The sequence below is a fragment of the Cimex lectularius genome, unplaced genomic scaffold (genome assembly GCF_000648675.2).
Source record: "Cimex lectularius strain Harlan isolate CLEC.00 unplaced genomic scaffold, Clec_2.1 scaffold210, whole genome shotgun sequence".
In the NCBI taxonomy this organism is placed as follows: domain Eukaryota; kingdom Metazoa; phylum Arthropoda; class Insecta; order Hemiptera; family Cimicidae; genus Cimex; species Cimex lectularius.
This window is the reverse complement of record NW_019392884.1, coordinates 391,926-412,165: the sequence shown is the minus strand read 5'-3', so window position 1 is coordinate 412,165 and position 20,240 is coordinate 391,926. Positions and strand designations below refer to the sequence as shown.

General features: G+C 36.5%; 4 protein-coding genes across 5 annotated transcripts in view; 2 read left to right on the top strand and 2 right to left on the bottom strand.

Moving 5' to 3' along the window:
* Positions 1 to 1,387, top strand: part of LOC106674277 (probable ribonuclease ZC3H12C) — a 37,881-nt gene extending 36,494 nt beyond the window's left edge. For both annotated transcript variants that reach the window (XM_014406907.2, XM_014406908.2), the window contains exon 7: positions 149 to 1,387. In XM_014406907.2, the coding sequence (XP_014262393.1) occupies positions 149 to 753 (605 nt within the window). In that variant the 3' untranslated portion in view covers positions 754 to 1,387. The remainder of the gene's footprint in view (positions 1 to 148) is intronic.
* A 4,679-nt stretch (positions 1,388 to 6,066) lies between these two features.
* On the bottom strand, positions 6,067 to 9,958 carry LOC106674022 (ribonuclease P protein subunit p38-like). The gene is made up of 5 exons (XM_024229040.1): positions 9,808 to 9,958; positions 7,159 to 7,209; positions 6,944 to 7,096; positions 6,648 to 6,864; positions 6,067 to 6,556 (listed from the first exon to the last, which is right to left on the bottom strand). Exons 1-5 carry the CDS (start codon positions 9,891 to 9,893, stop codon positions 6,158 to 6,160), a joined length of 906 nt encoding a protein of 301 aa, XP_024084808.1. The 5' UTR covers positions 9,894 to 9,958; the 3' UTR covers positions 6,067 to 6,157.
* A 2,559-nt stretch (positions 9,959 to 12,517) lies between these two features.
* On the top strand, positions 12,518 to 16,370 carry LOC106674280 (digestive organ expansion factor homolog). The gene is made up of 9 exons (XM_014406912.2): positions 12,518 to 12,740; positions 12,805 to 13,161; positions 13,229 to 13,446; positions 13,511 to 13,712; positions 15,110 to 15,265; positions 15,328 to 15,591; positions 15,654 to 15,860; positions 15,924 to 16,100; positions 16,165 to 16,370. Exons 1-9 carry the CDS (start codon positions 12,525 to 12,527, stop codon positions 16,324 to 16,326), a joined length of 1,959 nt encoding a protein of 652 aa, XP_014262398.1. The 5' UTR covers positions 12,518 to 12,524; the 3' UTR covers positions 16,327 to 16,370.
* Positions 16,371 to 18,852: 2,482 nt separating this feature from the next.
* Positions 18,853 to 20,006, bottom strand: LOC106674304 (replication stress response regulator SDE2). Its single transcript, XM_014406946.2, has one exon. It carries the CDS (start codon positions 19,906 to 19,908, stop codon positions 19,060 to 19,062), a length of 849 nt encoding a protein of 282 aa, XP_014262432.1. The 5' UTR covers positions 19,909 to 20,006; the 3' UTR covers positions 18,853 to 19,059.
* Between the last annotated feature and the right edge of the window lie 234 nt (positions 20,007 to 20,240).

Here is a 20,240-nt window from a genome sequence, read left to right as displayed (position 1 = left end):
AGGGACATGTTCATTCATTGCCCTTTCCAATTTATAATTGTTTTTTGTGTGCTTGGTTAAGCTAATTTTTTTTTTTTTGTCCTTTTTTTTAACATTGTATTCTAAGCAGGGACCAGCTTACAAAAAATTAATTCAATTTTTATTTTAGGTAAACAATTGAAAGGGAAGTCTCTCAGTTTACCACTTCAGTCCAGCGACACAGAGACTAAACAGATTAGAAAGACACCGCTCTCCAGAACAAAATCCAACATTGTGCAAGGTAGTGCTGAAAAAGAACTGATGGAGAATTGTTATCGAGTTGCTCCATCGCAGCCGAACTACATGCAAGGGCAGAACCTTCATAAAAAGCTACAACGTCAATTGACGTTAAACCCGACCTGCGATCCACGACTGTATGATCTTAGAAGGGGAGTTACAAGGCACCTGAGCTGTGATTCTTACAATCAGCACAGCGGGCACAGCAGCGTGACTAGGATTTCATCAGCTCCTCCGCCTCATCAGGGCAGCCCTCCGATCGGCCTGCAAGCGTCCCTCTGTTCCACGAGCGAACCGCAATTGCACGCCTGGGCAGTGCCTGTACTGACACCGTTAGCCCCTGTAACTACCGAAGAGGCAAGACGAAGACTCCATTACCATTTGGCATCAATTTTCCCCGAAGAACAAGTAAGAGCTGCGTTGAGTTTATATCCGAATGAGACGAACCCGCAGAAAATTTGTGCTGCCATTTTGACCCTTTTCCCCTCAAAGCAATGACAATTTCTTTCACAGTTTATTCAGTCTTTCATATTTATTACTATCGCATAAACATTTTGTATTGACTCTTGTAATTAATTATTGTTAATTACATTGTAGGATTTTACAATATTATAAATATTTCCAAACATTCCAGTGTTAGATACTTCTAATTTCTGGACTCCATAAAACATTTTTAACTAACTTTTCCAAAGATCCCTGGTAACATTTAAAATTTTATACAATCTAGGGAACAATATTTTACCAGTTTTTGTTTTTTTGGTTTTTTAAAATCAGTTCCTCTGTACATAACACAATCAAATATCTGTTTTCAAAATATGTTCTAATTAATTTTTTTCTGTTCTGAACAAATGTTTGGCTATTTTGTTTTCTGTAAAATTCTCCAGATTTTGCAAATTTTTTTAAACCGATTATTGTTTTTAAATCTCTTTAATGAAAAAGTAAGAATGTCCTTTCTTAATGTTAAAGAGCCAAACATCTTCATATTGAAGAATATTGTGTTAATAAATGGAAATTGTTATATTAAAATCCTTCATTTGTCCAAGGATAACATGTATCAAATTGTATATTTTTAAGTGTGGTTGTTATATTTTTAAAATCTTTTTGTATAGATAAAATCGTCCCAAATATAAAATAATAAATATCTATTTATAAATGTGAAATTAAACTTTAAACAATTAATACGTTCTTTTTAAAATTTGAGTATTTTTTTAATGTGACATCTTATAGCTTATATTCCTTCCATTTTTGAAATTGTTCCTATGTTATAAAATATGCATAGTCTAACAATTTGAAATCTGCTGTTACATTGTTGAATGAAAATAAATTTTACATTTTTAAAATAATTAACAAAGTTACTAAATACTTTTTATAGGTAGTGGTGTTGTATATTTATTTAATTTAACTATATTTTTCTATTTAAAATAGAGAGAGAGAGAGAGAAAAAAAACTTTCTTCACTTCCCAATTAATTTTATGCTACAATACTGTGTATTGAAAAAGTTGGGGCTCTGAGCCCTTTATTTAATTTAACTTTTGTGCAATAGATTTGCAAAAAGTATAATATATTGTGATCGTAAGTAAGAATCATTTCTGTACCAATTAAAGGGCAATGTTTAATTTTTGTTTCAAAGTTTGATTTTTGATATAGTAAATACATGTGTTTTTTTTAAGTGAACGTGTTTCATTCTATCCTAATAAAGATTACAGGAAAAATTTGCTTAATGAATTCATGATGATGATTTTCAATCATTACTATTAAGATTATTCAAAAATCGTGAGATGCGGTCTGGTGTGATGTAGGTTTCAGAAAAACGTTTTCTTTATCGTGCCAAAGTTTCGATTTTTATTGAGATCATCTTCAGCACTCAAAGTGTGTGTTGAAGATGATCTCAATAAAGATTTAAACGTTGGCACGATAAAGAAAATGTTTTTCTGAAACCTATATCACACCAGACCGCATCTCATGATTTTTGAATAATCATCGACTAACGGTCAATAATCACCACAAATTACTATTAAGATTAATTGTACTTTGGCAGGCTATTTTTTTATATTCTGCAGTAATACACAGCCACAGTTTTAGCATTCTGATAAAAAAAAGCAATAGCATTTGAAAATTTTCATAGGATCCAGCACCCAGGCATACTTTATAAACTTAAATACTTCTTTATTATCTTATCCTGAAATTCTTCCTAACTAATTGCTGCTTTAGAATGAGGTGTGGCAATGCGTTCTCAGTCAGAAAGATACAAGCCAGCATCCCAAAACAGAGCGGTCCCATTTTTTATATCATCTATACTACCAATATACCAACACCATCATCACTACATATTGCAATTTTGTCCTCTAAGTTGAATCCTACACAAGCTACGTCCAACATCGAAGACTGATGCAGAAAGTGGAGGGCAAGACTGAATGAAGCAAAATGTACTCTGTATGTAAAAACAGAATGTATATACACGTATATCAGGGTCAGTCACAAGCCTCAGAAACATGTTCTGCACAACCTTCAGCCTGGCAACAGTCCTGCATGTCAGGCCTGAGGATGGGCAGGCGACGTTAGTAAAACTACTTGGATATCCACTTTGCCCTTGTTCATTTTATCACTGACATGGGGAGTGAAAGTTTGTTTATCACCCAAGATATTTGACCACTCAGACCATGACAACACCTTCAAATTGAATCTTTTCATAAAGCAATGGTTTAAGCTTTCTGAAAGTTATTGCGCCATATGTTCAATATTGTATATATATCCTCCAAGAAGAGGAGTAGAGATCTCATCAATGTAGAGAGCCATTTTTGCATTCTTGGGTGATGTATTTTGTTAAAATATAGGAGGAACAGAATGGGTCCAAGGATAAAGCCTTGAGGAACACCAGCAACAATGTCGAAGGATAAAGGAACAAGGATAAAGCAGAACAAGAAGAAAAGAACTCACAAAAATACATAGACTTGCGTGCATCTGTATAATGAGATGTCCCACAGTTGGTATGGAAAAACTACTGGGATTAATCCCCCTACATCACATGATAATGAGGGCAGCACAGAAAACTATTATTAGTGTCATTAAAGAGAAATCTCCAACAGGAGTAACACTAAAATGGAGAGACAGCAACAAAATAATGAAGGACCATCCGATACTCATGGCTCCAAGAGACGACATGAACAGGATGTTTGAATTTAATCAAAACTTCCAAATAAACCCCAGTACCATTTAGTGATTACCCTTTCTTAGGGGTGGTCTTTTTTATTTTTCCTTTTACACACTTCCTGCGAGGAGCGCTTGGCATCGGTGTTTCCACCAGACTGCTATATAGCCCCCCCAATAACGTCATCACGGAACTGAACAGGAAGATGCACTCAGCGACCAAAATGGGTAGTTTGTGTTGGCGAAGATGTTATTGTTATGCTGTGTTGCCTTTGGACGGTGGGTTGTAGAAGTAGTAGTACTCTTCTAGATAGAAGATGTAACTTCCTGGAAGGACACACCACACAACACCATTGGTCTTCAGCTTTGAGTGACCACTACATAACTCCCCCGCGAGCCACTCAAAGCTGCAGACCAATGGTGTTGTGTGGCGTGTCCTTCCAGGAAGTTACTCCCAGCCCCTAATTTGTTTTCCGGAGCATAATCACATCTGGGTCACCAATTTGGTGACTACCCTTTCTTAGGGATGATGGTCTTTTTTATTTTTCCTTTTACACACTTCCTGCAAGGAGCGCTTGGCGTCGGTGTTCCACCGGACCGCTATAACCAAAAAAGAATGGGAATGAGAGGAAAGCACCTCCTTTAAGAATGGCACCAGCTTTTGGTACACAAATGGATCTAGTACACAAGAAGGTACAGGGGTAGGAGTATTCGGTTCTGGAACCAAATACCCAGAACCCATGGGAAAACACACTGGTATCTTCCAAGCTGAAGTCCATGCAATTGAGAGATGTACTCAATTCAACTTGACTAAAGGGTACAAAAACAAGAACATAGATATGTCAGATAGCCAAGCAGCCATCAAAGCACTAAGCTCAAATATTATTAGTTCAAAGATGGTGGCGAACTGCAAACCAAATTAAACATATTAGGTACGCAGAACAAAGTCACCTCTACTGGGTTCCAGGACACATCGAAGTAGAAGGCAATGAGAAAGCGGACACCCCTGCAAGGAAAGGAGCTGCTATACTGCTGATTGGACCCGAACCCTTCTGGAGCATAAGAACCCACTCTATCAATAAGTAAGTATCTCTCAGACAGAAGGACAAAAAGAAAATGAAGGAACAATGGAATTCACTCATTGGACACAAACAATCCAAGAATCTCCTAATAAATTTCGGAAGGAAAGAAGTTACAGAATGTATCAAAGGAAGCAGGAAAAAACTGCGAATCCTAACAGGATTTTTAACAGGACACTGCAAGCTAAATGGACACAAAGAAGATTGGAATAAGATTCTGCAAAGAGGCAGAGGAGACACCAACACACCTATTAACAAACTGTGGTGCTAGACTTTCCCGCAGTAGAATGTGCTTTGGGATGTACAATGTGACTGTAGAAGAGATTCAACTACTGAAACCAGGCCTACTAATCAAGTTCCTTGATGAAATAGAACTCACCGGTGTGCTTTAGGCACAGAACGGGTGATACAATATCTCTTAAAGGGCACAGTAGATTACACCCCGACCAATACATCTACATCTATCTATATGGGTCCAAGGATAGAGCCTTGAGGAACACCAGCAACAATGTCTCTCGGTTGGGAAAAGGATGATCCAAATGAAACTCGAAATTGTCTGGATAAGAGTAGGAGTGGACGGACTGTTTTTATTATGTACAGAGGGAAGCTATATTCCATATGACTATACCATTATGCCAAACAGAGTCAAAGACTTTTCTGCCATCTATCAGAACCATGCCAGTAGTTCTGTCAGATCCACCCATCATCCAATCGTTCCAATCAAAAGTCCTCAGACAAATTGTCAAAATTCCTTATTAACATCACTATCCACAATGACCTCACAATCCTTTTGTCAATGAATTGATTCGTTCTCGATTCCAGGTTGCACACTATGCTCTCAATCCATCCAAACCATACTGATCGAGCCCTCTCTACACATTCCCAACCCACCCTTAATCGACGATGGCTTTGAGACCTCCTTGCCCCTTATATCTCATACTGAGCCCCCGGCATTGGTAAGATATGTATATATGCAAAGAAAGGTTGCTCAATGTATTCCACCAATTGAAAGGTGCAATTTCATGGCTCCAGACTGAGAAAGTGCACAGGATGTTACCCAATTTGAGAATTGTGAGCATGGCAGCAAATATTTGGGCCTCCTGTTCCATTTCTTGAAGGAAACTGGGTTTTTCTATTGTATATAGTAATGATAGTTGAGTACACCTGGCTTGTGTTGAGAGTGAATGTATTTATTTGCGTGAATGTTCTTAATAGTGTGAATATGCGTATTAGTGTGTGAGTGAGAGGGTCGATGGTGGAACATTGTAATATCTATAGATGGTGATGGAGGAATATTGAGTACTCCACTATCCTAATTGAATGAACGGTATGTAAGTAGGAGTGAATGTGAATGAATATGAATGAGTTTGGAACAGCACCCTCCTATTCTCCATCGCCATAAATTTTCATTCTTTCTAGAAAAGCTTTTGAAGTTTGAATTATAATTTTTATTATTACATCTTAGGATACAATTGATATAACATACAATATAATCAGCTACATATAACATAGAATATGGCAAGAAGCAGACCAAAATGATCAGAAATTACCGAACTACGTAATTTATTGATAAATAAGAAAGAAATAATTCCTCTGGTTAGAAAAGTTATTTATTTTAATTAAATATAACAGATTATAAAAATTTTTAAATATTTTTAAAATACTAATCCATCAATTTATTTTCTTGTTTTTCTCCTTTTAAATGGATTACTCTGTGTCTTCTTTATCACAGGAGGAAGATAATGTGTGTTGTTTGTTGAATAATTGACAGGTGTACTTTCAGTAGGTATATCACTTTTTATATTTTTTGTTGCTTCTAAATTTGAAGGGTTTGTACTACTCTTTCGTTTATGGTCATCACAGTTTTTGTTAATTATTGATTCGATATGAGGACTGCCGTTTTCTGTTCCACTATCAAATTTATTAATTTTTGCTTGGGGCATATCATCTTCATCATCGCTACTCTCCAGCTTAGCATTTTCATTCAATACATTTGTACAACTTCTTGAATTAAATAATTTCATAAATTCACTTTCCAACTCTGAAAACCTATTTTTGTTGCTATCCTCCATTTTCTAAAAAATTAATGATTACAATACTAAATATAATTATAATAAATAAATAAAAAATAATAGGATAAAATAAAAGGAAAACAAAATTAATTACCTTGAAACCGATTGCAGCACAAGGAAATCCTATGGAATCATTTGTTACAGTCTTCAGGTTTGGAACGAGCAAAACTGGTATTCCTGCATTGTATAAAAGCTGTACTAAATGCTTAATCAGAACTTTTGGGTTGACTTCATCGGCGACTACAGAAAATTGGACTAATTTATTCTCAACACCTCTTGAAACAGAATTGATTCCAAAGAATAGAAGATCTCTATGGGAAATATAAAATAAAACTACTGCTATAAAAATACAGTTTTATCATTATTTTAAACAATTTTCAAAGACATTACCTCAACTTGAGCGCTTCATTGCGTATTTCCTTTTGTTCTTTGGGAAGAGAATTTAAAAATGCAATTGTCTTTTCCTTTCTTTCTTCTTTCTTTAGCTTACGTAGATCTTTCCACGGTGCTTTCAACTTTTCAATTTTCATAGGAATCAAAGCACTAAAAAATGTTTTTTTTATTTTTAAAAACTTTTTAAAAAATTAGTAATAAATTAATATTACCTTTTAAGTGTTGGAACCAACAGTTGTGCTTCTTCTTCGTTAATCCTAGGCCTGAAAAATGGAAAATTGTTGTTAATTGTTTGTGAAGTCAGAGGTTTTACAATTTTTATTCAAAATATACAAGTAACAACTGAGCTTGAAAAAAACTTAAAATTGGTAATAACAATTGAACAAAGAGAGATGTCGGAGGCCACGACAGTTAAGGGTTGACACAGTGACTAACTGTAAGGATCCCGGATTCAATTTCATCGGCCCAACATACAGATGGGCTTTTGTCAGCTTTCTGGCACCCTGGATATGGCAGTTGCACAACCCCTTAAAAATAAACAATTGAACAAACACAAAAATATTTCACCATTTATTTAAAACCAATTGGTACTTGAATTGACGGTGGGCTTTGACTTCAAAGAAATTGTTTATTTTTATTTTTATTTATTTTATTTTGTTTTTACTTTTTTTACCCATCCACCTCCCCGCTATTCCTGACCCATTCGTGAAACCATACCAGGGAACCATGGCCAATTATAATAGTTCTAGTCTTTATATGGCCTATAGAAAGAAGTCGAGGGGCTTTTTCTTCATTTACTACTACTGGTAATGACTTCCTCTACGATCTCATTTCACATACCCACCAAATTCAAAATTGTTAATCACTCGCATAATGGAACTATGACAGGTTTTTATTTTGAATTTCTGCCAGATCGTAAAACTTAAACTATCATAACATTGTAAGATTTCTGGTGGCTGATGAACCTGTAGTTTGGTTGTTACTGATTATTGTCTTCTACCAATCTCCAAAATGCTGGGGCCCGCCTAAACAACCCAATTAATAGGCTGACCAAAATTCTTCGACCACCTTCAAGTCAAGATTCTCTTATTTTATTAATGATCGCGTCTCGATTAACATATAAATTTCAATTTAACATTTAAGACAAAAAGTGCTTTGGAATAAATTTTCGATATCAGTCTCGAAGAAATTTAATAATCCTCTTCCATTCTAGGGCAGGGATCTCTTGAGCGGCAGGCATGCCAAGACCGAGTCTGATCATTCTGTAAATCCTAGATGCTTGGACCTGGGGTTCCTCGAGGAAGATGGCCATGTCTTTCACGGCTTTGTCGTTCTTGTCGGCTTCTTCTCAAGGAGGATGTTAATAATCAGGTGGTTGGTGTTGAACTTGAGGTGTTTCTTGGCAGTCATGTAGCCCATTGTCAAGGTGTCCCTCAAAGCCTGAGCTGTCATGATCCTTTCCATGTTGGCTGTCCAACCGTATTGTCATGTGACGATACAGCACGAGGTATCTTTAAGCCTGTTGCTCATGACATTTCTACTTTCTTCTTGAGGATATCCTTCACGACTTTGCGTTGGTTTTTTAATTTAGCCTTGTCTTTTTTCTTTTTTTTTTTGACTGGGGCTTCTGACATCTAGGTCATTTCTACATTCATACAAATAAATATATTCATACACATAAATACATACATACAGTACACTCATTCCGTTTGGTCGGTGGAGTACTTGATATTCCTCCACCGACCTATACTCAAACTAATCTAGATTGGGGTAGATGGAGTACTTTTATAAATATTCCGCTTTAGCCGTCTTCTTTTTGTGAAATGAAAATGAATACATATTTAACATTCCTTTATGGAGAATTACTCCATTATTACAACTGTTGCCAATAATCCATAGGAATATTTTCATTAAGTCATTTTTTGAAAATGCTAATATTTTGTTATGTACAGCTTTTCCTTTTGAATAATTAATTAAAAATATGATTGTTATCCTGTTACTCGTTTGGTAAAACAAATCTTATCTTTAAGCTGAAAAAAGTCAAGTAATGTTCTGTACGTTTATTTTTGTTTAATCAACCTCTGCAAATTTATATTCATACCATTTTTTTTTTTTTTTTTGCCTTGGGAAAATCACATCTGCCATGTACTTTAAGGGCAAAATGCAGAGGCAGCCCACAACTTACCGTTCTGCGGCAGGTAGCTCCAACTGTTCTGCTGCTGAAGCAGATACTAGGCGCTTAACTTCTAGGTGTAGTTTTTCTTACTGTTTACTTATCAGAATGGCTTGGGTAAAAACTATTTACATCATTTAAAATGCTATGGAAAAGTCCATGTCCTTCTCATTATCCAGGGCTCAAAACAATCAGAAACCGGCCCCATGGCATCGCATATAAGCCCGCTGTCCCCACACACCCACTGATTATTAAATAAACAATTTATTAGACACAGTGATTTGGGGTTTATGTTGCTTAAAATTGTTACTTTTGGTAGGCAAGAACAGGCCAGTTTACACAACATTAGAATAAAATATTTCTTATTGGAATGTCAGGGTCAGGACAAGAGAATATGGTTTGTTACTTTTGGTAGGCAAGAACAGGCCAGTTTACACAACATTAGAATAAAATATTTCTTATTGGAATGTCAGGGTCAGGACAAGAGAATATGGTTTGTTACTTTTGGTAGGCAAGAACAGGCCAGTTTACACAACATTAGAATAAAATATTTCTTATTGGAATGTCAGGGTCAGGACAAGAGAATATGGTTTTAGTACTCATAACATTATTACAACTTTCGTGGGTAATCGTACAATATCTCAATTTTCTCAATGATTAATTATTAGAAAATAAGATTAAATATTACCAAGGTGTACTAAACGGTTGGCAAAGTACGTTTCGAATCATCCTGGACTGCTTCTTTTTCGAAACGACTTTTTCTTCTGTAGCCATCCTGGGTAAATTTCTTCAGTTATAAATAACAAAAACATAAACAGAGGGGAAAAATTAACAAGGGANTGCCGCTTCTGCGAAACAAAAGAAGAAACGGCTCGACACTACCTCGCAGAATGCGATAGGTATGCTAGGGAAAGATTTAATACTTTCGAAGGAGAGGACATAACCAAAACACTCCCCAGGATAAAATGGTCCACAATCCTGGGGTTTGTGAATAGGTCCAAAAGGTTTATGCAGGACTCGTGAGCTGACCAGGTCCCGGACCTTTTAGGGATGGGGTACGGGCCTACTCAGGCTTTTAACCCCTCGGGTCCTGGTCGCCCGCCCTGTGTAATATATAATATATATACATAGCCCAATCCTGGTTTTGCTTTGTCCTACCATCCTCAGTGGTGTACAGCGGTTTAGGGCCATCGGATCGGAGTGAAGGTAGTGATCGACCGCGATGTATGACAGTTATAAAACGATGGTTTTATTGCTCTTGCCACACTACAGAACTGTCATTTCTTTGATAAGTAGTCAACTCCAAATGGGTGAGCTTTAAAACAGTCAACAGAAGGCTTCGTGAGAATACCCTAGTCTCTAAACATCAGGTACTACTGGAGAGGCATCGACTAAAGGCGGGGACTGCAGAAAATGCATCATTGGGTCTGAAACCTTATCAATAGCAGCAGCTGGTCATTGCTTGAAAGATAGAGGCTTGGCACTTGGACATATGTGAAGCAAACCTGTGTTCATAAAATAACAACAGGCAATGACTCATTATGCCTGGAGCAGACTGAACCCTTAGAATTAGAACCTTTACTAAAACGCCATCCTGGTTTGCTTCAAACAGCCTGCAGCAACCTCATGCTGTCTTGACTAAGCCAGTCAGTTTTAGGCCTAATGCTTATAAGCATCCCAACTTAAGCTAAACCATAAGAAGGCTAGCTGAATAAAGCGTGCCATAACAACATATTAAGTGGTTTCAATTTCTTAAATTAAAGGCTGAAGATTAGCACCATGTTTTGTTCGCCAACAAATCCAGTTTTTTTTTCTTTGGTGCCCAAATAGACAAGGAATGCAGAGAAGATCTGGATAATTCCTGGAGAACCCATTATAGTTTGCGGTGGATAAATTTAAATGTTCCTATTGAGTTGTTTGACATTGACCAAAGCTCTAACTTCTGTGACTTTCTTGAGTCTTATTTGTGCCATTTCCTCTATTTATTTGGAAAGAAAATTTGTTAATGCCAAACCTCAGTTGCTGCTTTGCTCAGTGCTAATTAATGTAATGAGTCCGGCCTAATGTTTATCCGATAGCACAGTGATTCTCAAACTGTCCCTGTGCTACACGACAACCACAAAAATTTTCAATAAAAATATTATTTTTATATTTATTAAAAAACTAAAAAAAAAAATAAACTTCGCTTTATAAAACCCTAAAGCTAAGACCCCTGATGGCTATCCAATCTCAATATGGATGTTAACAAGATAGCTGCAATTGTGTGTTTTAAATGCGGATAAAAAAGTATTTGTTTTTATATTTTTGCTAATTGCGAAATTGCTTTTCAAAAAGCAAGTTTTTCAATTTCACAAGAAAGTCAAGAGTTTTGATTATTTATTAAATAAAATTGCAGACAAAATAAGAGGTGCTCAGTGCTTTTCTGAATTGAAAATGAAGTATTACTATTATCATAAAGTTCACACTGAAACAGAATGTTTTTTTGTTTTTTTTTTTTTTATTACTTTGGGCGGTGCAGAAAAATTCTGATATATTAAGGGTGCTGGAAACAGAAAAAGTTTGGAAACCGCTGCAATAGCTCGTGGTTGGAATGGCGAGTTTTCAAAAGTTTATATTCAAATATAAAGTTTTAGGCCTTTTTTTTTTCAGAGGTTCACAAGAGCAGAGGTCTTACAAATCCGATCCCATCTGAGTAATACAATGATTAAGTTGGGTGATGAGATCTTTAGAGGTATATGTAGATCTCATCGCCCAAACTTAATTTGCTGGCAGGTCAATCAACATCCAAAACAATTATTTGATCATTTTCAAACACGAATCTCACACAATCACTGTAAACTGTTTTATCCTGAAAAATCTGGTATGTTTCAATTTTGTCCAGTGATAATGGGAAACTGAATTGGGAAAAAAATGCATTCGCAATAAACTGCGTTTTAGTCTTACTGGTTAGGGTCCAACATTCCACCCAATACTTTAAAAATTACAACCTACAAAGAAAATATCTGGAAATATTTTTGTATGGTTCTGTTCAATTTTATTCCTTCATCTTCATAACAGGATGAAGTAGCTGGGTACAAGAATGTTTCAGAAATGCTTTAGGACTGAAAGGGGCCCTAGATGCTAAGTAATTAGGGCATTCAACTCTTATTCTAGCGGTCCTGTGTTCGAATCCCTTGGATTTTTAATTGTAAATAATACAGAGTAATTACAATAATACAGTGAATAATTACATACAATGTTTGTAAAGTAGTTTAACCCTTCGTCTGCAACACCCAATGGATAATCAGACGTTAATCCCTCTTTTATGACAAAAATTACTTTACTTTTGCCTAAAGACTGGAGGCAAATTTATTTATTTATGATATTTAATTTTTATTTGATACATTTTTTAGGTGTATATTTTGAATGGTCTTCATGGAAAGACAAACGAGAAAAAGAAAAATTCTGAACCTCAATATATTAAAAAATGATGAGGCTTCTGCAGCAAAAAAGCTGGAGAAAAAGAAACGCAAGTTAGAACATAAGAAGGAAATATTAAAAACAAGCCATCCTGATGGCAAAGATCAAGTGGATGATGAAGTTATAGTTGAAGATGTGCTTGATGGAGAAGAGCTTCAAAAGGTTTGTTTTTGTTGTTTTTAAATTATTATTCTCCAGTATTTTGAGATTTTTATGTAATTTTCAGGAGGATCCATTTGTTCTTCATGTCAGAAATGATCTGAGCCCACAGCTGTTGTCGTTGCTCTCTGAAAAACCAGCCAATTACGAGAAAAGTAATTGTAACTGGCCGAAACTAGGAAAAATGATCATATATAAGCCTGCGTGTTCGCAAGAAGTCAAAACAGAAAATAAATTGGCATTAGAGGAGAACGAATTTACTTCGCCTCAGCCCCTGCCGAATTTATCAAAAGATGAATTTGACTTGAATAAGTTGTTTATAAAACCACAGACCATCAGGAATTTAAATCAAGCTTGTGAAAAAGAAACTTCAGGCCTAACTGACTTACAAAAAGAGTTATTAACATTATTCGCTACATACCATGTATGTTTTTTTTAAATAATATACTCAGCTTTATACTTAAAAATTATAATTATGTATTGGATTTCAGGATGTCTATTATCCTGAGGAAAATTTAGAAAATCTTGAAGAAATAAGATTAGCTTATTGCATCCATGCAATAAACCATGTATTAAAATCTAGATTGAAAATAATCTACCACAATTCTAAAATGTCTAAACGTCCAGATGTACCAGAAGAATTCAGAGATCAAGGGCTGGTCAGGCCTAAAGTTTTGATTCTCTTACCATTCCGGGATTCTGCATTGAAGTTGGTTTCAAAAAAATTTTTTCGTAAAATTTACAAATATAATCATTTTTAATTATTATTTCAGAGTTTTAAAAATGTTGATACAAACACTGCTAGGTGAGACTGGAAATGTAATGAACAGGAAACGGTTCCTCGAAGAATATTCTGACAATGCGGCAGACGTGCCGGATAAACATCCGAAGCCGATCGATTATCAACTTCTGTTCTCTGGTAATACAGACGACAACTTCAAAATTGGTATAACTGTCACCAAGAAATGTCTGAAGGTATAAAAATACAAAATTGATTAAAAATACATCATGCAATTGATTAAGAATATATATGCCCAAAATTGTCGCAGTACTCTTCTCAAAGGTTAGTTTAGTTTTGACGGTCAAAACAGATTTCAGTCCTACAAGTCTTCATAGTCGTCCAAATTTTTAAGCCTTGTGTGGGGATTTCACATCAGTCTGCTAAGTATAGTCTTAAATATTTTACTTGAATCAAAGTCAATATCAGTTTGGTGTTGATGCTCAGTGAAGGACAGGTTTTTTCAATGTGAACATAAACTGAGTACAAATTTCTTCATTCAGTCTTGCCCTCTATTTTTTGCACCAATCCTCAATAAGACAAGGTGTTCTTGAATGTCGGATGAAGCTTGGATATGATTCAACTTAGAGGACAAAATTGCAATATCATCCGCATTGATGGTGTATAGGCAATAGATGGTATAAAGAATGGGCCTAAGAATGCTCCCTTGTGGGACACCAGCTTGTATCAGTCTGATTTCCAAGGTTCATTGCCGCACCTCACTCTGAAGCAGTGGTCGGTTAGAGAGGATTTCAGAATAAGATAATAAGCAGTGGGTAGTAAGAATTTAGGTTTATAAAGCTTTCCTGGGTTATCAAAAGCCTGTGGTACATCTAGAAACGCACCCCAACTCTTTTTTTTTCTAGAGCGTTGATAACTCTGAAACCTTGTTTGGCTGTAAAATGATGTGGATAGAAGCCAAATTGGTGTGCGGAAATTATTTTATGGTTAGGTATTAGTTGCTTTAAAAGGAGTCATTTAAGGATTTTGGGCATTGTGGTAAGAAGGTTGATAAGTCTCTAGGAGGATTCATGATCATCAGACTGAGTTTGATCATCCTGTAAATCCTAGATGCCTGGTTCCTCGAGGTGGGTGGCCAAGTTTTTCACAGCTTTGGCCTTCTCAGGGAGGGTGTTGATGGAGGTCACATTACCCATTGTCGAGATGTCCCTCAAAGTCTGAGCTTTCATGATCCTTTCCATGTTGACCGTCCAACCACATTGCCATGTGAGGGTATCTTTTTTTTTGGCTTTTCCTACTTTCTTGTTGAAGATATCCTTCATGACTTTGCATAGGTTTTTGAATTTAGCCTGTCTTCTTTGCATGAACTGAAAATGAATGGGTATTAGTTGCTTTAAAAGGAGTCATTGTGCGAAAAAGGCTGATGGGTCTCTAAGAGGATTTATGGTTGGGAAGTTTGTAATTCATGCTGGGTATTTTCAATTTTTTAATGCAAATGACATGGCATTTTTGAGGGATTTTTAGTGCATTTAATAATGCAAAATAGAGGATTTTTATTATTTATAAATGTGGCCTATACTTACGGCAGAATTTTTAAATTTTGAGATATTTTTGTAATATTGGCAAATTACAGTTGTACTCTAATTTTTATGAGAGTGACATAATCATTGCTTCGCCTCTCGGATTGAGAATTTTAATTGGTGCTGAAGGCGAGAAGGATAGAGATTATGATTTTCTTTCTTCAATCGAGTTGCTAATCATGGACCAGTCCCAAGTGTTTTTTATGCAAGTATGACAGAGTTATCTTCAAATTAACCCGCAAGGAATTATGTTTTGTCTCTTTTGTTTTAGAATTGGGAACATCTACTCCATCTTTTAGATCACCTTCATTTACAGCCTAAAGAATCCCATGGGACTGATCTGGCTAGAGTAAGAATGTGGGCTTTAAACGGATGGTCTAAATATTACATGCAGAGCATAATTTTCTCTTCAAACCCTCTTCCGGTCATTAACGCTCTTTATAACATACGCTGTAACAATTACAATGGTAAAATTGCCGTTTCTAATCCTGTATTGTCAGGTTCTATAAGCCAAGTCGCTCTAAGTGTACCTCAGGTAATAAAAAAAAATCTAAATTATTCAATTTAATTTAACTAACGGCTTTTTTTTCTTATTAGATTTTTCATTATGTAAAATCAAGAACAGTCACTGAATCTGTTGACGATCGATTTGAAGCTTTTATTTCAGATATACTCCCACAGTTCAAAGATGCGTCTATGAAACACACGCTTATATATATTCCTTCATACTTTGATTTTGTGAGGCTCAGGAATCACTTTAAAAGGCAAGAAATGAAGTTTGTGCACATCTGTGAATACACCGAGGTTTGTACACGATAAAAATTAAGAATAATAAAATTGATCGGTAATTGATTATATTGTGTACAGAAAAAAAAGATTATTCGGGCAAGGAGCATGTTTTTTCACGGAAAGACGCAGTTTATGCTATACACCGAAAGATATCATTTTTATAGGAGAATTAAATTAAGGGGAATAAGGCATTTGATTTTTTATCAACCTCCCTCTTTCCCGTCGTTTTACAGCGAAATGTGCAACTTCTTGCAGGTGAATTCTCAAAATGATAAATTGTCAATTTTTTTTCTATGAGGGTGACATTTTTGTTTTTCAGGATATAAAAAAAGGCAATGAAGAAGGAGAAACCGAGCTGACAATCAATGTGATCTACACAAAATTTGATATATCTCAAGTCGCCGGTATAGTAGGGACAGAAAGGGCTACTAGAATGGTAGCATCGGACAAACCGGTGCATATGCTAATGACAGATAGTTAAATTTATCTTTAATTATGTACATAATACTGTATTGTAAATAATAATTTTTATTATACAAATTAATTTAAATAATTGAAATATTCTTATGACTCCAAATTCTACTTTTATGCAGACATCGTCAAGCTTCAGAGCTAGCTTGAGATATATGAACCTGATCATGATAATAGGGCACCGCCTGAGTTCCCAGGCCTCAAGAATCACCCACTGTAGGTGTTGAAAGTCTGAGGTCAGATGGTCTTATATGTCCTGCCAATGAACTGGCTCCATGGTCTATCAATAGCTAATCATTTCAACCCCAATCGTACAATTTATCTAGTTTTTTCAGTGATTATTTATTAGAAAATAAGATTAAAACTTACCAAGGTATGCTAAAAGGTTGGCAAAGTACGTTTCGAATCATCCTGGACTGCTTCTTTTTCAAAAAGATTTTTTCTTCTATAGCCATCCTGGGTAAATAAATTTCTTCAGTTATTAATAACAAAACTATAACAGAGGGGAAAAATTAACAAGGTAGGTTTTGGATCATAAAATTTTCGATCTATCGACTTCTGGCAATTATCAATCATGGAGTATTACACCACTATTACTGCTCCTATTACAGCTAATGNTTTCATATTCTATATAAAAATAATTAAAATAATGGCTGTAAAGAATACTAGTATCGATAAAAGGTAATTTATTACACACTACAAAGGAAATAAATCCTTCCCCAGTAAGTACCATGTGTTTACTGTCATCTTCTTGATATGAGTTGTTTCCTTTGACTCTAACAAGTAAGATTAATTTTACCAGTCGTACCAACAGGCCTCAAGAATCACCCACTGTGGGTGTTGGAAGTCTGAGGTCAGACGATCTTATATGTCCAGCAAAAGAACTGGCACCATGGTCTATCAAAAGCTAATCATTTCAACCCCAATATTATCAGTTTCTATATGCATGCCCATTCAATCTTAAATACATTCTTTTGTGTTTACATACCGCTCAATTAGGGTGAGGACTTGAGTTTTCAACATTCCTTACACACACGTATGATGCAATTAATCTAAATGAGGGACAATGGGTACTTAATATTCCACCATACCATTCACACTAATAGATACATTCACTCAACTAACCTTTTCACCTTTAACAGAACCTTTCTCTTTGCCCAATCACATAAGCTGGCTTTGGCCCAAAAGTCAGCTCCAAGTGATGAAGCGTCACCTGGTAAGTTATTAGTACTCCCTGCAACATCCATCCGTCAACACGGGCTGTATATCACCTTAGATTGGGGCCAGATTGTGAGATTATATTGGGATTAGGGTAGAGAGAGGGGTAAGGTGTAGGGTTTAGGAAGAGGGGTAAGGTGTAGGGTTTAGGAGGTAACAGGATCAGCTCCTGTACCCTCCGTACCTTTCTTTCCATCTATTTGATTAAAAAAGTTCACCCGCATAAGGATTCGTGGTAGAAAGTCATAGTTCAGTATTAGAGACACATAGTAACCATTCATACCCCTCACACTTGCTCTCAATGGGATTGTTCGAACACGAGCAATAGCCCACCGAGGTTCTGAAACAGAGGAAGTATGCTCGCCCATTTGAGGATAGATCTTTCTCGACCAACACCTGGTTTTTGAGGTAAACTCTGCACAGGTGATCCACTTGCACTGTGTCACACATCGTCGAGGAGTGTCATGCCTTGGCCCAAGGGGAGCGAGTAGCCATGGCACTCAATGAAGGAATGATATAAAAACAATTTTTTTTTATTACAGGACATGTTGGTCTAGAGGGCAATGAACATCCGTACAAAGCAGTGAAAGCTGGAACATCTTGCCCAATGTAAAAAACTGCTGCCATCAGGCCTGCTGTATGAGCAATACAAGAACATTGGCAGTCTCAATGGGGCAGATTGTCCGAATATGAGCGATAGCCCATCAAGGTTCTGAAATGCGAAGAAGTGTGCTCGCCCATTTGAGGATAGGCCATTCCCGACTGACACCTGCTTTTGGGGCAAACTACACAGGTGACCCACTTGCAGAGAAAGGTCTCTGTGTGTGTCACACCTTGGTCAAGAGGAGCAAGTAGGCATGGCACCCAACATAAAGAAGGAATGATATACAAAAACAAAATGTGTGCTAACGTGGTTGTCTGGGTACTTGGATACGATCTAAAGGGCAACAAACGTCCAGACGAAGCAGCAAAAGCTGGAACATCTTGCCACCGGACAAAACCGTCGCGATCGGGTCTGCTGTACAAGCAATAAAGAACACAATACAAAAACATTGTCAGTCTCAATGAGCCAGATTGTCCGAATACAAGAGATAGCCCACCAAGGTTCTGAAATGCGAGGAAGTGTGCTCGCCCATTTGAGGATAGGCCATTCCTGACTGACACCTGCTTTTGGGGCAAACTGCACAGATGACCCACTTGCAGAGAAAAGTCTCTGTATGTCACACATGGTCGAGAAGTGTCACGCCGAGTAGGCATGGCACCCAAAGTAAAGAAGGAATGATATTTAAAAAAATTGTACGTGCTGTGATAATTTATTTGCCAATATCAAAAATATATTTACAATAGTTTTGGTATCATTTAAACAAAAACATAATTCAATTGACAAAATTAATTGATTTAACCATGATAACTACGATTAGTTAACTCAATAAAATACAACCCCCCCCCCAAAGATTATAAATTAAATTTTGATATCTTCACTTGAAGAGATGGAATTGTTCATCAGGATAGTCTTTAAATGTATTTAAGCTTGTCTTGCTGAAAAAGTTTTTTGGGCTGAATCAACACTTGAGCTTGATTCATCATCGGTCAAGGTTGGCAAATTTTTATTGTCTGGCGGGGTTTTCTCTTTTTTTAGTATTTGACTTTCTTTATGGTTTTTTTCTGTGGAATCAGCACTGGAATTAGATTCATCATCGCTGATCAATAATGCATGCTTCTTGTTCGTTGGCGGTTCGCTTGCCATTGGTAAAGACTCATCGTCGTCGGTTGAACTCATATCGTCTTCCAAGTCGAGGATTATTTTTTTCTTCTTTTTTGTAACTTCTTTTTCTATTTTCCTTTTGACACCTTTGTCTACGGTGGTGGCCTTGAAACCTTGTTCCAAAGCGTCGCTGATCTTTTCCGTGAGGTCGGCGCGTTCGGCGTCGTAGTCTTCGTCTTTGAACTCGTGCTTCGGCTCCCTGCAGAGTTTCTCCAGCTTCTTCTTCTTTTTCTGTTCGACTTCTCGTTCCCTGTCGGACTGCTGGGCGATCCACTTTTTGAGGCGTTGTTCCTCGTTTATGTCCCTGAGCCTCCTTCCGCTTAGGTCCCTGCAAGCTTCTCGGTTCGTCGTCTTCTCGATCTGGGCTCCGATGGCCCTGAGCATAGATCCGAAGCCACCCTTGCCGCCGCATAACTTCGGAACGGCTTGAACTATGCTTCCGAGGTCTTTGTCATCCGACACCAACTTGCCTCCGCTCTTGAGGAAATAACTTCCTTCTCTCAGTCGACACTTCTCGTATATCAAAGATCGAAGACACTCGACGCTCGCGTCTTCGACGCATATTGAGTGCTGCCTGTCACTCAAGAGGTCAAACTGTAAAATCAACATTTTCTGAAGAAATAAAAATCCGTAAAGTGTTTAACAACGAAGAAATAGAACAAACTAACGTCAGAAGGTTACTCAAAAGTACGAAATGCGCAGTTCAAGGTCACATCGATAAAAGTTACGTCATTGAAGCATATCTAAAAAAGTCTTGAATCCAGCATTTTAAAGCACTTTTTTTATCTTAACTAAAAAAAAACCTTAATTAATTGAAATATATTAATTGGTCAAGCGGACCACTAAAACTAGTGAATTTTACAAAACAGTCACGTCAAAATAATCCACACAATTTTTAAATAAAAAGAAAAAAAGAAATCATTTTTCTCATTTACAGTTGT